This window comes from Triticum urartu, chromosome 4A (genome assembly GCF_056163025.1).
Source record: "Triticum urartu cultivar PI428250 chromosome 4A, HENAU_Tu73, whole genome shotgun sequence".
NCBI classification, from domain to species: domain Eukaryota; kingdom Viridiplantae; phylum Streptophyta; class Magnoliopsida; order Poales; family Poaceae; genus Triticum; species Triticum urartu.
In genome coordinates this window covers 409,382,913-409,397,607 of record NC_141876.1, presented here as the reverse complement: position 1 = coordinate 409,397,607, position 14,695 = coordinate 409,382,913, and the positions used below count along the sequence as shown (strand labels likewise).

At 45.2% G+C, this 14,695-nt stretch overlaps 2 protein-coding genes across 2 annotated transcripts; one reads left to right on the top strand and one right to left on the bottom strand.

The window, feature by feature from the left end:
- Positions 1–307: 307 nt before the first annotated feature.
- Positions 308–2,679, top strand: LOC125551856 (calmodulin-1). The gene is made up of 2 exons (XM_048715227.2): positions 308–525; positions 2,046–2,679. Exons 1-2 carry the CDS (start codon positions 450–452, stop codon positions 2,417–2,419), a joined length of 450 nt encoding a protein of 149 aa, XP_048571184.2. The 5' UTR covers positions 308–449; the 3' UTR covers positions 2,420–2,679.
- A 6,022-nt stretch (positions 2,680–8,701) lies between these two features.
- Positions 8,702–13,625, bottom strand: LOC125551855 (CBL-interacting protein kinase 31). Its single transcript, XM_048715226.2, has 15 exons — positions 13,453–13,625; positions 12,409–12,650; positions 11,622–11,684; positions 11,435–11,506; positions 11,210–11,317; positions 11,029–11,109; positions 10,861–10,914; positions 10,654–10,779; positions 10,438–10,527; positions 10,129–10,251; positions 9,929–10,039; positions 9,657–9,770; positions 9,476–9,532; positions 9,310–9,384; positions 8,702–9,199 (listed from the first exon to the last, which is right to left on the bottom strand). The coding sequence occupies exons 2-15, from the start codon at positions 12,598–12,600 to the stop codon at positions 9,116–9,118; spliced, it is 1,350 nt and encodes a 449-aa protein (XP_048571183.1). The 5' UTR covers positions 12,601–12,650; positions 13,453–13,625; the 3' UTR covers positions 8,702–9,115.
- Positions 13,626–14,695: the final 1,070 nt, after the last annotated feature.

Below are 14,695 nucleotides of genomic sequence, written 5' to 3'. Positions count from 1 at the left end.
GTAAATCACGGACAGAATTTAATGAAATTTATTTACATAATTGCATATTATGAGCAGGTAAATCTCAAACTAATATAATAGAATATTTATATCACGTTGCATCGCACGTGCATTGTTCTAGCTGGTTAAATAAGAAGCAGCAACGTTGATCCTCAAAAAAGAAAAGTTAGATGCCTTGTTTTGAGAAGGCGAGTGGGGCAGTTGGGGGTAATTCGGTCCGCGACGTTAACGGGGGTCGTGGACGGCGGAACGGACCGGACGGGGTGCGGGCGCGCATAAAGCCCGGCAAAATTCCCCGACGCGAGGCCACAAATCGCTCCCGGCCCCCTCCTTCCTCCTCTCCCCCACCCGTACGGTCAAACAAGAGACCCCCCGCCCCCCTCTCTCCTCCACCTCCATCTCCAGCGCTCGCCGCGAGAAGCCGAGAAGGAAGAGCCTGAGAAGGTAGCATGGCGGACCAACTCACCGACGACCAGATCGCCGAGTTCAAGGAAGCCTTCAGCCTATTCGACAAGGACGGCGACGGTAAGTGATTTCTGTCCCTCCCTGTTTTTCTTCTTCTTCTTCCAACGCTGTGATTGTTGTGATCCGTCTCGGTCTGGATAGACGAAGAAACACGAACATCAATTCATCATCGATGGATGTCTACTCTCTGTCTTTGATCTAGCATAGAATTGTGACATCTTATGTGATACACTAGATGACTAGAGGCTGAAAATTTACGGCCAGGCGTCCAGTAGCCGGAATGCCAGATTAAGGATGCACATATTGTTTCACTCACTCCATGCCACCGCCCTGCCGGGAGGAAATCCCTGTGCTTCTTCTGTAGTATGTACTGCCGTATAGTGCACGGCTGCGGGTCACTATCTCGCGTAGTAACTGCTGTGGAAATTATGTCGTCAAATCAATGTGATTGGGTCATGTCAGATTTGACCTCGTCTCGGATCCAGATGCGGCGAAGTCAGGGCCGCCCAATGTCAGACGCTTAGGCCTGACTTATGTAGAACGGCTGAATCGAAGCTTATAGGTTGAACTTGCCATGGCAGGGGCACTGGTAAAAAGGTGCCTGGCCTGGAGGTTGCCTGAAAGCTGCCTGTATCTTGTTTGGTTGCTGCCCTGGCGATTTCTCAGTTAGCCTGGCCTGGACGGATGACATTGGGTGATTAGCCTGGCCAACATGCAGGCACACGATTAGCCTGATCCAGGCGACCTGGAACGAACGCCTGGACACAAAAATCGAGGAGCCTGGCGAGTAAAAACAAGAGGCCGGTGGTAGTTAAAGAATTGAGGACCTGACACATAGTAGTTTAATAATCGTTCAGTCCCAGGAACGAACCAAACGCCTTTTGGCTTAGGCAGCCTGGCCAGGCAAAACTCGATCGCTTCTCAGGCACAAGTCAGGCACCTATTTTCCCCAGGCAGAGAGCCCAGGTCGTGAACCAAACACGCGGGTCTGCTGGTCTGCTACCATCTCTGGATCGTATCTGCAGATCTGCTGGAAATTCTTAGGGGGCTGAAACCCAGATCCAGTGATATGATAATACAAATTTCAGAGAACTGAGCATAGCTTAGTTGGCAAGGCGCGGGAGTTCGCAGCCAGCCCACCAGGTTCAAGTCTTGGCTAGAGCATTTGGTGGTTGGTCTTGTTTTTTATAATACAAATTTCAGCATCAGGGAGAATCGTTTGGTGTCAGATGGAGTTGATAAAGTGGTAGTAATTGATTTCGGACCTGCCCAGACTTTTAATTTGGGCCTTCAGTGCATATGTAGTAGTACTTGAATCATTTGTTGTAACAGAGTGGTTTCATTTCTGACTGTACTACAGTAATTGATGAGTAACTTTTGTTTTGGGACCATAGAGGTGAATAGTGTAAGTACTAGTACAGGGACGTTGCAGGTTTGATCCATTGTATATGGTGGTTGCTTCATGCGTGCATGTCTGATTAGCTTTTGTGCGTGTTTAGCTCACTCTGAATATGAAAATGTGATTACCGACTCAGTCAGAAACATACCTGAAATTGCCCTTGTGTGCTGGACATGGACAGGTTGCATCACAACCAAGGAGCTGGGAACAGTTATGCGCTCGCTGGGGCAGAACCCAACCGAGGCAGAGCTCCAGGACATGATCAACGAGGTCGATGCCGATGGCAACGGCACCATCGACTTCCCGGAGTTCCTCAACCTGATGGCTCGCAAGATGAAGGACACCGACTCGGAGGAAGAGCTCAAGGAGGCCTTCCGGGTGTTCGACAAGGACCAGAACGGTTTCATCTCGGCCGCGGAGCTCCGCCACGTCATGACCAACCTCGGCGAGAAGCTAACGGATGACGAGGTTGATGAGATGATCCGCGAGGCCGACGTCGACGGGGACGGCCAGATCAACTACGAGGAGTTCGTCAAGGTGATGATGGCCAAGTGATCCAGCCCATGTTCATGTCCGGTGGTATTATTATTTTTACCGGGGAGGAGGAAATTGTGCATTGCATATTTGTAGTAAGGAATGCGGCTCTCGTTTCCTTGTCTTTGCCCCGAACCAGAAGAAGCGTACTAGTAGACGTAGTTGCTCAAGAGCATTCATGGAATCCTCCTCCCCTGCTGCTACCCTGTCTCTCTCCCGTGTGTCATTGAAACATCTTTCTTTCTGTGTGAATCTGCAAGACTTGGCCCCTTCGTGATGAACCCTGATTGCAGTTGAATCCGTTTGATTCAAGTTCCCTTCTACTTCTATTTTGTACTGTACGTACCAATCCTCAGCCAGCGGCTCCTTGAGTTGGCAGATGCTGCTGTTGTATTGCTTGGCGATGGATGGGAGTAATATGTTCCTCAGGAAACATGCGACCGGCAACGAAAACTGCTGGTTGAATGGCCTGGTCGCATGTGATGTGGACCTCCGTTGAACTGAAACCAGTGCGCCGTTTGGTGGAGTTTGGCAGCAGGACTAACGGCTGACTGCGGAAGATGCCGCCGCCTGATGTTAGTCCAAGGCGTGTTATCTCGGACTGCTCTATGTGATCGGAAGATGTGCCATTAGTGCATCAGCATCAAGTGTGGATGCACCAGATACATTTACGTATCACAAGTGTGAGTGCATCAGATACATTCCTCTACGTGACTTGATCTCATCGGGCGTTGCCGTCTGCTACTGCATAACCGTGTTGTGCTTGTGCATTGGTGTTGCCTTGGCGAATTTTGCATCCAGCGGTGTCGCTGTTGTGAAGACATAGTTATGAATTTCTGAAATACTAATTGGCCAACATTCCTTGGGAGTGGCGGCATTTTTAGATGATACAGGAGATGACAATTTGTGTCAGTTTCTACCAAAAATAAAAATCTTCTTGCCAGAAAATGTCATGCGTCTCTAAAGAAACTGCCAGCAAAAACGTTCGTGAATGCCATCCCTCTTAGCGAATGTTCGATGTCTACTGGCGTCCATGAATTTCTAGATGCGGACCACAATTTGCAACTATGTAAAATGAGTATATTACACAAAACCATCACAATTCAAGTTAGGTTATCATATAACCAATCACCTTTGACTAAAATCACATAAAATCAACATGTTTGAGGCAGGGTTGTAACACATAGCACCGATCGGATAGTTTACCGCTCTAACAGCAAATATGACCAACGGGATCTGCATGTCGCGCTAACGTGGCATGCTTATTATATGGATAACTTACTAATTTATCCGCGGGAGGATAGGGCACTTGTCAGGCTGGCAATGGGGATTACCTAGGCGGGTATTGGACTCCCATCCCTGTCCCCACGACAGCCACTCCATGCCCGTCCCCGTCCCCATACCCGCTAACGGGGATAAAAAGTTTCGCATCCCCATCCCCGTCAGGTTTTTCATCCCCATGGAGAAACCCATACAAGCAATTAACAACAACCTCCAGTAGCATTTAATTAGAAAAAATAATATTTTAACATAATAAAAAATATTTTGTCGCTAGGTTAGCGATTTCTTTGGGCTTTTCAGGCCAAAAGGGTGGGATTGGTGGAAATTCGGGCGGGTATGGTCAGAAATTATCTAGGGTCTACCAATTTTAGGGCCCATACGTAAGCCATTCACGGGTTTGGCGGGTAATGGGTACGGGTAATGGTATCCCATCCCTATCCCCATCTTGTGTGCTGGGTGAGATATTTGACCACCAACACCCCCGTGGGTACTGGCACATCCCCGACCCCTAATAGAGTAATTAATTACCCATGGGGACGTGGGTAACAATTAACCATTGCCAGCTTGAGGCACTTATCAAGCTCCCATCTTCCTTCCCCAAACCCGCCCTTCGTCCTCTCTCTTTCTTGAATCTTCCCCACCGACACTTCAATGCTTTCGATACAACCACACTGTTGCATCGCAACTCTTTCTTCTAGGACCCAATCGTCGCTTCCCCACTCAGGCACGACAAAGAAGTTGTTGCCGCCATGCCTACAACCAACTAAAGCGAACCTCCCATTGGCGTTGGTAGTCTGGTCCGACGGGGACAGCGGGAGCGGGTACTAGGTGTGTTGTGCGGATCGGTGGACCTCCTCAAGTCCAATCGCAGCCACCTGCTAAGGACAGATGGAGCCATCACCTTGCCTCCCTCAATCCACCCTTCTTGGAGCTCACCCATTCGTTGGTTCTTGCTCTCACATTCGAATGTTTGCTCGTCGTTTTGGTCGGTGAGTTACATTTTTGCTCATTGCAGTCAGACCGCCAGAGCAATGCTGAGTGACAAAATGCTATTTGGCGTGATACATTCATACCCTCTTAGCCTATCTGAGTTTGGATGGTTGAGTTGGTGAAAATATGCCCTAGATGCAATAATAAAATTGTTATCTTTCCATTTTCGTGTTCATAAATAATTTTATATTTCTAAGCTAGAATCGTAATGGTTCTTGAATGTGATATTCGGAAGAAAACCTAGTAGTATGTGTAGAAAAATAAACACCAGAAAGACCCCCTAGTAAGGCCTTTGGACTAGCTCATGTACTGTTGTTGGTTTTGTTTTCCTAACCATGAGCATTGTTAATATAAAGAGGATGCTAGCAATAATAAGAACATGTTGTTAGGGTAATAATGATTTTTTAGACATGTTAGGGTAACTAGTACAAATGCCCGTGCGTTGCACCGGGCGGATAAATGGGCATAACCTGCTGCATGTGTCATTGTGCATCAATTTTTATATCCATTTTTAATAAATGTTGATAATATGGTTAAACGTGGGAATTTCCTTATTTTTAATAAAAGTTGACATTTTAGCAAAAAAAGCATGTGCGTTGCAACGGATACGAAATAAATTTTAGGGTTTGCTTGATATTTTAGAGTTTATCTATCATGGTGAAATATCGAGCTCTATCTCTTAATCTGTTAGATTCTTCCCCGTCTTATCATGAATTCATATTTTTAGTTGACCACTTCAAAGATAAGATGATCATTAGATAGTAAAGAGTTTACAATGCTTGATGCTCTTTTGTTGATACACGATCACCACTGGCGGAGCTACATGCATCCTTGCAGGTGCCGTCGCCCCCCAGACTGGGCAAAATAGTGAAGAAATTCTTTATAAAGATTTATGGATTGGAAAAAATAGAGATTTTGCTCCCCCCCTAGAAATTGTTTTTTCTCTTTGCCCCCCAGTCTTCCTGGTCTAGCTCCGCCACTGACGACCACCAACAGTAGGAGCACGCCGACTGCGCCAACACGGTTGCTTCCCTTGACACCAACATCAGGGCTCGAACAGGATCAGGATATATGATATGACGGAGGGGAGTAGCCACATGCATAGAGGTGGTGCACGGAAGGACTAAGGACATGATCGGCATAGCCATGACCACATCTCTCTCTCTCTCTCTCTCTCTCGCCGGCGTGAGAGTCGAAATAGGACACAACCCCTCCTCCAGACCCAGTTCAAGCAGGATGCACCGTTGCCGTACCCTCTCAACTCTTTGTCCGTCCCTCATCTCTATCTCATCAACGGCATCAGGAACATCAAGACTCGAGGAATATATTGATGATCAGGTAGTCCATAGGTGAGCCCGAAATATCTTTTCCCCTAAGAAATAGTATTTATTTTCAATATTTTTTTAAACAAATTTTTCCAATATTTCAGTCACACATCTTTTAAGTACTGTAACTACTAATGTATTCATAATTAATATTAAGATATTGCAGGCTTAAACAGCAGCCAAGTAAATTATACTATGCTAGCAGAGATCGACACCTAGCTCTACGCAGAAAAAGCAAAGACCGACACCTAGCTCTACGCAGAAAAGTAGAAGAAAAACACCGCATCGTTTAAAAAAAGCAATAGCAACCAGCACTCAATCCCACAGACAATTCCTTTTCCACCACTCAATTCTTATCTTCTCCACATCCATCACACCAAGCGCCACTTCTCCATGCCAGGAGCCCATACACAGCCCAGCCGCGTTGCAACAACGCCGCCGCCCGTACGCCGCCTCCCGCACCAACCGCGCCCGAGCAAGGAACTCCCCTCGACCCCCGGCGCCTGCAGCCCCTCCTCGCCTCCCCCGTCCAGTCCGGCGACCGGCGCCATGGCCGGCTACCCCCCTGCAACTCCGGCCCGCTGCTCCGCTAACCTTCCCCCTCTCCATTCCCTTCCCTAACTCCCTCCCTCTGGATCTCTCCCTCACCTCTCACCCCCGTATCTTTTCTGTACAGGGAGAATCACACCCGCGCCATGGATCTCTGACCCCGACGCTCAAGCTCCCGCCGCTGTTCAGCGCCAGATCCGCGCCACCCCACCTTCTCCGACCGTGTCGGGAGCCGTCGTCGGCTCATCGCTGCCTGCTTCGTCTGGGCATGGAGACGACGAACACGAGGATCACCCGCGACGTCCAGCGCCAAGTCCAGCTCGATAGAGACCCTCTCTGCGCCACTGCGCACCGGTCCCGCTGCCCCCGTCACCCCAGCCATCCACCGGAGAGAGAGGGGCTCCCCACCACCACCCAGCGCCACTCCTCCACTTCTCCATCTAGCGCCCACGGCTCTGTTCCGCTTCCCTGAGGCAAGTCCGCGCCGGTGATGCATTGGCCTTGAGAGAGGCTCGTTTTATCTGATCTCTCTCTTATTCTCTTGATCAGCCATCTCTGCTTTGTTATTCGGCTTGTTGATTGTCTACTTTCGAACATATATAAATTTGTAGGATTCGATACAAAGCTATGAGGTGGGACTAATAGTCAATTTAAAGACTGCTGATGTGGGGAAGGACTGATGCATCGGCGGGTGGGTGGGTTATTTCGTTTTTTCTCTCGTCAATATCGGTTGGAGTTGACTTATTATTGCATTGCGGGTTGAATACCCAAAATCGCGGGGGCTTTTATGCAAAAATGCCAATGACGTACGATCAGAAGCAGTAACTGCTTTATTAGTAGGTAAAGATAATGATGTTGGGTAGACCCAACTTTATGAGATAATGCGGTCACGTCATCAATTTTTTTTTGAGGATAGTCACGTCATCAATTAGTTGTCAGTATTTTCTCATAATGGATATAGGATGGTACAAACTGGCCCAAGTCCAATAAGATGAACATTTCGCGTAGGCTTTGCCAGCCCGAATTAAGCCCACCCAGATATGGGCGCTGGCAGTCAAAGCCGTTTGGCACGTCCGGTCAACGGACATCCTATTACGTGACCTACGGCCTGGAAACGTGGAAACGCACAAGGTTTGGGAGTCTGGCACCGTTAGTTGGTCTAGCCCAAGTCCCGCTCGTTCGCTACTTTTTTCCCCGCTTGTCCGCTCGTGACTCGGGTTCGTACTTTTTTTTAGCGGGGGTTCGTACGTTTCAATCACATATGTTTCATTTTCCCCCAAGATTTTTTTTTGCTGACTTCTCTTTTTGTTGATGATGAGTTTGAAAGAATAAACAAATTTGGTATTCTGTCTTATACTAAGGAAAATGCCATTGGAAACAGAAATAAAATAGTTTTGAAGACATTTTCATATTTTGATGAAAAAAGTTATGAACATTTTTTTGTATTTGATGAAAAAAATGAATTCGATGAATATTTTTTGAACTTAATGAAAAAAAATTGTATTCAAAAACATTTATTTTGAAAAATGAATGAACAAATTTTGAGTTCAATGAACATTACTTGTAATCGATGAACAAATTTCGAATTTGATGAACATTTTTTGAATTTGATAAGGAAAAAAATATTGGTGAATTTAAAAAGAAAATTCTTTAAAAAATGAAAATTTTAAAAAGAAAAAAGTGAAAATAAAAGGAAAACATAAAAAAAAATAAACGGAAAAAAGAAAAAGACAAAAAACGAAAGGAAAATGGGCCGGCCCATACGAACGCCCAGCGCGCGAGGGCGGTGCGCGTCGCTCGCGGGCGACCTGCGCGCCGTATAGGAATCCCCTCCGGTCAAGGCCACCGCGGCGGTAACCGGGTCCTGAGAACATCGGCGCCGCGGCGCGAGAGAGCGAACCAAAGCTGAGAAAAATCTGGCCAACCGGCGGGGCATGGGCGCTGCCGTGGGCGGAAGCAGAGGGAGACATGGCAGAATCGGCGCCTCGGCTCACAACTTGCCAGGCTTTCATCTTTGCCCGCACATGCGAGAGTTCGTCGCTGGTCCGACTACATTTTTCTGTTGGCAATTTGGAGAGCATCCACACTCACATCGGTTTCATTCTCACTGGTCAGTTACGATTCCATGAGCTTCCTTCCTTCCTTCACACACGCAGCATCGCCGACAAGGATCAGAGGTTTATTTATTTATTCAGAATCTCATACTCTACAGAGACATCTCCCCGGCTATAGCTACTACTAGTACAGTACAATGCTAGGTAGAGTAGAGAACAAAGTTCAACACATTGCGCTGTTCAATATAACCTCCTACCAATACAATCTTGCAACAATACGGCCTTTCGCCTCTGGCTTTAATCTCCCTCTGGACCATGAATATGTAATAAGCAAACTAACGAAGCCATAGATAGGCTCTTCCACAGCTGGCTGCGCGCCCGCTGTTTCATCGGAGCCTATTCATCATCATCATCAACAAACCAACGAAAGAACTCGGTCTGCACAACCCATTCCGCAGCCAACACCCGCCATCCATCCCACATATGAACTAGGGACTATGTACATGGAAAATTGCGCTTCATGCCGCGGTGCTGTTATCTTCTACCTCGCCGCCGCACTTCCAAACTACATCCTTGAGCTGGGTCGAGAGAGATCTGTAGAACTGTTTCACAGTAAAATAAACTCTTGTTACTTGCTTGTGAAAGCAATGCTTTGACAGTAGTTAAATTCGCAGAGAATTTGAATGGCAAAGGGGGGATGCTATGGTGGTACCATTTGAAATTCCAGAGTATCCCCCTTCGCCTTTTTCAGCTCAACCACATGTAGGGATGGAGCTACTTGAAACACCTGAAGGTTGCCACATAAAAACATATATGAATGGGTAATCCTTCTTTAGTGTTCAAAGTAGTTTGTTTGTTTGCGTGGTGTTTTCACTTACCTCGGTTGCAACATTGAGATTGCCTTTTCTACCTGCTTTCGGGTTCTCCATCCGCATCTGGAAATAACAAAATCAAAACTAGTTCAATTTCCTGCCAACTCCGAATATGTGCTAACATGTATACAAAAATTTAGTTGTAACAGAAGATGTGTGCACATATAGACAATAATAATATGAATACCTTGTAGTTTTTCTTCTGAATGTCAAATCCAAGTGGCCTTGCAGCTTCCGCAATCTTGCTGATGATTTCTTTTGGAGGGCATTGCGACGTGAATCGTGTCTCTCTTTTATGCTCCTGCGACATAATTCATACAGATAAGTACATTGCAATGATATGTAGTTTCTAAAGAAAATCATAGGCAACAAACAGGCAATAGACTATGGGAAACCACACATAATAGGACATATAATGGATGTCTGCAGCAGAAATATTTCAGAATTTTCAGTTCTGACCTCCTTTGCCTCGAACAAATTGTCCAGATTCAATCCCTGATTCAGTGAAATCAGTTCAAATGCATTCATTGAGGTTGGCTTATGTTCAGTCTCCTCTTTCACATGCTGGTCCTGGTAAATTATTAAGACATGCATATAGTTAATCAACTTATTCCAACCACAAATGTAAGTATTTTAACTATATAGGTCAACTACCTCACCTCTGAGTCTCCAAATGCAGCATAGACATCTTCGAAGCTAGTTTCATACTTGTCGTCAAAAACAGGTGGCTTGAATCCCTTTTTGAACCAAGGATCCTCCAGTATCTGAGGAATGGTGATACGCTGTTCAACATTCAACAACAAAAACAGGACGGATGAGTTGGGATTCTATAACTTTTTTCCAGTACTGAGATTCAAATCAAGGACTACTGGTGTTTCTTTAATAGTACTGCTCACAAGTCTGACTCTATTGAAAGGATTATTTTGAGTGATTTCAACAACCATATTCAAAAGTTGTATGCCACTTACAGTTGCAGGATTAGGGTCCAAAATTCTGGTAATCAACTTCTTAGCTCCAGTAGAAAACCAAGAGGGGCATGTGAATTGAGCTTCTGAGATCTGTTATTCCAGAAGAGAGTAAAAAGGAAATAATCAGTAACAATATCATCTAAGATATTCCCTGAGAAAAGAAGCCTCTATGATGTTTTTTGCATTTTTACATCTTTTGAACTGTATTGGTATTACCTTTTTATAAAGGGCGATGATGTTTTCATCCTCGAAAGGTAAAAACCCGGCAAGGAGAATAAAAAGGATTACCCCGCAAGACCAGATATCTGCAGCTGCACCATCATAACCTCTATCCTCAATCACCTACATAGAAATCTAAGTTAGACAATAGTTCTAGTGGATTGGACACATGATCTTAAGATGATAAGCCAAATTTTTTTTTACCTCAGGAGCAACATAGTTCGGAGTTCCGCATGTTGTGTGCAGCAACCCGTCAGCCTGTAGAGTCGAAGAATTTCAATAACAGTGAGAATCAACACAAGGCAATGATGTGGCCAGTTGGAAATTTACCCAAAGTATGAGTATTTTTTCGAAAAGGGGTAGTAAGAATACCTTCACTTGCTCAGTTAAAGCACTTAAACCGAAGTCGGACACTTTGAGGTTTCCAGCAGCATCAAGCAACAAATTTTCTAACTGCGAATGCAAGTTTAACATCATTTTGTCACTTTACCGTACTTGTATGCGTATAGTTAATCATAGAAGAACACATGACCCGGAAGATAAAAGTTTTTACCTTCAAATCTCTGTGATACACACCCCTACTGTGGCAATAGTCAACGGCGTTTATCAGCTGTTGAAAGTATTTGCGTGCTTCCTCTTCTTTCAGCCTTCCATTGGTATACTGTGTATAACAGCAAATAAAAGAGATTAAAAAGCTGATCATTTAACATGAATGAAAATCTAACCGACAATACAACCTCAGCAATTGCAGAAAGATGGATGACATATTGGCACTTACAATGGTATCAAAGAGTTCCCCTCCAGTAATGTATTCCAGAACAATGAAAATTCTTGCTTTACTTCCCATCACCTGAGGTAAAAAGCAAATATTAGCAAAAAGGTACTAAGACTGCAGCCATGGATAAACACAAATCTATTGAAGTATGGCGACAAATCCTGAATCGCGATTGATTTTTGGACTTTACCTCGTGCAGTCGAACAACATTAGGATGCTTTATTAACTTCATAGTACAAATTTCGCGCCTAATCTGCATTGAGTTGAGGATAGTATTAGGATACAGATATGAAATATCACTATATGAGCACATGTATGAAACAATATGTTTCTGTCTTGTCAATGTTTTTTTTTCTTTTCTAGCTAACAGAAGTCCCTGTTTGGGAACTGTATGGCTAGAACTTCGAACTTGGAAGAACACCGAAGTAGTGAAGGCAATTAAATAGAACTCAAGACATGGACACCCAAAAGTGCAACAGGGGACACATATGCTGAAGTACAGGAACTGAGGGCATTGAATTTCGTGTTCAATTTTGCACAAAGTTCAGACATCGATTGGAAACTGCACAAGATACTAGGAAAACATACTGAGTTTGTGATATGACTTCAATGGGAAGATCACCATGTGGGTAAGACCGCTATGTAATGCAAATATGTAGATACATAATCATTATTAACTGAAGTCACATCTTCCTATGCCACCATGCTAACACGGCAACATCCAGTGAAGCTATAAATGGTTTCTCCAGTTAGCTCCTTGATATAAAGATGTAGGTTACAATAATGAAATTTATTAACTAGATAAAACCACAGATGGCAACTGTGCATCTGTCATGAAAGTTGATATGATATGGTTGACTGAACTTTAAAATTTTACCACGTGCATCTTATGATCTGATCTATGATATGATATGTTCAGATAAAAGGAATATGAAGAAACTAGACAAAGTCATATGAGGGAATTGTGTGATAATGACCTGTTCAACCAATCTGAGCTTCTGAACCTTCTCCTTGTCGAGGATTTTGATAGCAACAGGCTCCATGGTTTCAGTGTTCTTTGCGAACCTGACCTTTGCAAAGGTCCCTTCCCCGATGGTGCGGCCGAGCTCATACTTGCCGACACGGCGCTTCACCTTTGGTGACAATGCAGCTCTCTTGGCGCGATACATCTTCCGACAACCGAAGGTTACTGTCAACCTTCAAAATGCTCTTGGACAATCTGCAGTCGCTCAATGAAATCAGGCTTTGGACACTGTGAACTTGATATGAATTTGGTTATTCAGATGACGTAAAACATCTTGTTTCATGTTGTACCATGAGGCAGCCTTTACCATCTTTCCCAAAAAGGATAAAAGGAAGAACAGTAGAAGTATTGTAGATCCTAAAGATCTCAGGAACACTAAACAACACCTGATCATCAAAAATATAAAATGACCAGCCTGGTCCAAAACACTCAACCCACTTTGACTTTACTAGTATATAAAAGGTGGCAAAGACATATCTACAACAACAAAAAAAGGTGGCGAAGACCATGAGATGCATCATCCCAAAGTAAACACATGTGCCTGCGGCCGAAAGGCGAAAAAATCATGAAAAGTACATGGCTGGTACTACATACATGGAGGCCACATAGACATAGCATAGGAAGAATCTAGTTGGTAACCTATGATCCTACCCGACAGTCACCTAGGATGACAAAACATTTCCAGAAAGCAGTTTACAGATGTGTACTGGTTACTGCTGCTTTTGGGAGTAAGGTAGATAAGAGAATCCTCGCTTAAAACAGTGTGTGTACTACTCAAATGAACAGAGCAAAGAGAAATGAGTCGTAGTAAAATCTTTGACAGGGCATGAAACCAATGAGCTAGCAAATGCTCATGAAGCGCAGCGCATGCATAATCTCAACACCTATTCCAGATCAGAGCTGTACCTCCTCGAGTAGCACAAGAAATGCAAAATTCGCACACGCACAGTAGGGAACAGATAGATTCAGGGGTAGGCGCTTGCGGCTTGCGGCTTACCTTCAACTCGACGAGCTAGCAGACAGCGCGGGGCTGGAGCTTGGCAGCAGATGCGGCTAGCCAGCGAGGGTGGGTCTGAGGAGGAAGAGGAAGCTGTTGCTGTGGGTGCAGAGGAGGAAGAGGGAGGTGTCGTGCTAAATAAGGAGGGAGGGAGGGAAGGGGAGGTGGGGGGTGACACGTACGTGCTCGCACAGCTAGCTACGCAGGAGAGGAGGAGCACCACCACGAGAAAAGGACATGGGGGGTCGATCGGGATGGACCTGAGCAGAGCAGCCGCTGCTGGCGTACGTAAGTTTGATTGCCGACGCTGCCTTGCCACCCTTTCAGTTCCCAAGGGCTGCATGGCCTATCCTTTTCGTCCCCTTCCTTCTACTGCTGCTTTTCGATTCTACTAGGGGGATACTAGTGGTATTTTCTACTTACTCCAGGAAGAAGAACATCGTGTGCACCAGAGATCAGACCAGGGAGTATGTAGATAAGCTGATGCTCTTATCAAAGCCATGCAGCGGAACTCTATCAAAACAACTTTTTTTTTCTTCGAAACGGGGGCAAACGATTTGCCTCGTCCATTAATTAAGAAGGAACAGAGTTTGTCCATATTACAACCGAGACACGTAAAACATGCCACATGGCAATTACTCGTGCATTAAAATTTCTCCTAGTTTCCTTGCCTCCATTGTGCGTCAAAGGTGGGCATCTGCTAGAATGGAGCTGAGCAGAACTGTAGGTGGCGCGCTCTTGTGGCGGAAGACCCTAGAGTTTCTTTCATTCCAGACAGTCCAACAAACAAGCATGGTTAGCCAAGCCATGGCCTTTCGGTTGGGAGTGCTCGTGCCGGTCCTATTGGCCCACCACTCAATGACGGAGTCTTCCGTGAGCCAAGTAGAAGTATCCATGTTGGCAAGACCAAGCTTGTAGATGATCAAGTTCCAGAGCCTAACAGTGAAGCGACATCTGAAGAATAGGTGTGCCCCATTGAAAGGATCGAGAAGAGGTGTCTAGAGGGGGGGGGGGTTGAATAGACTCTAAGTAAGAAAAGTTGCAGTTTTTAACTTCTTTAGGTTTAAGTAGAGTTTTGGCACAAGTTTAAACATTCACAATACATATCAAGCAAGCATGACAAGAGTATATGAGCAGCGGAACGTAAAACATGCAAGTTGCAAGAATGTAAAGGGATGGGATCGGAGTGTGCAAACGCAATTGGAGACACGGAGATTTTTGGCGTGGTTCCGATAGGTGGTGC

What these genes read in the sequence shown, in the direction of transcription:
- LOC125551856 (XM_048715227.2), top strand. Translation starts at nt 450, where the DNA reads ATGGCGGACCAACTCACCGACGACCAGATCGCCGAGTTCAAGGAAGCC. An exon ending in ATTCGACAAGGACGGCGACG is followed by an intron (nt 526 to 2,045) that starts GTAAGTGATTTC and finishes GGACATGGACAG; the next exon opens with GTTGCATCACAACCAAGGAG.
- LOC125551855 (XM_048715226.2), bottom strand. Translation starts at nt 12,600, where the DNA reads ATGTATCGCGCCAAGAGAGCTGCATTGTCACCAAAGGTGAAGCGCCGT. An exon ending in AGCTCAGATTGGTTGAACAG is followed by an intron (nt 11,685 to 12,408) that starts GTCATTATCACA and finishes AACTCAATGCAG; the next exon opens with ATTAGGCGCGAAATTTGTAC. An exon ending in ATGTTGTTCGACTGCACGAG is followed by an intron (nt 11,507 to 11,621) that starts GTAAAGTCCAAA and finishes TTTTTACCTCAG; the next exon opens with GTGATGGGAAGTAAAGCAAG.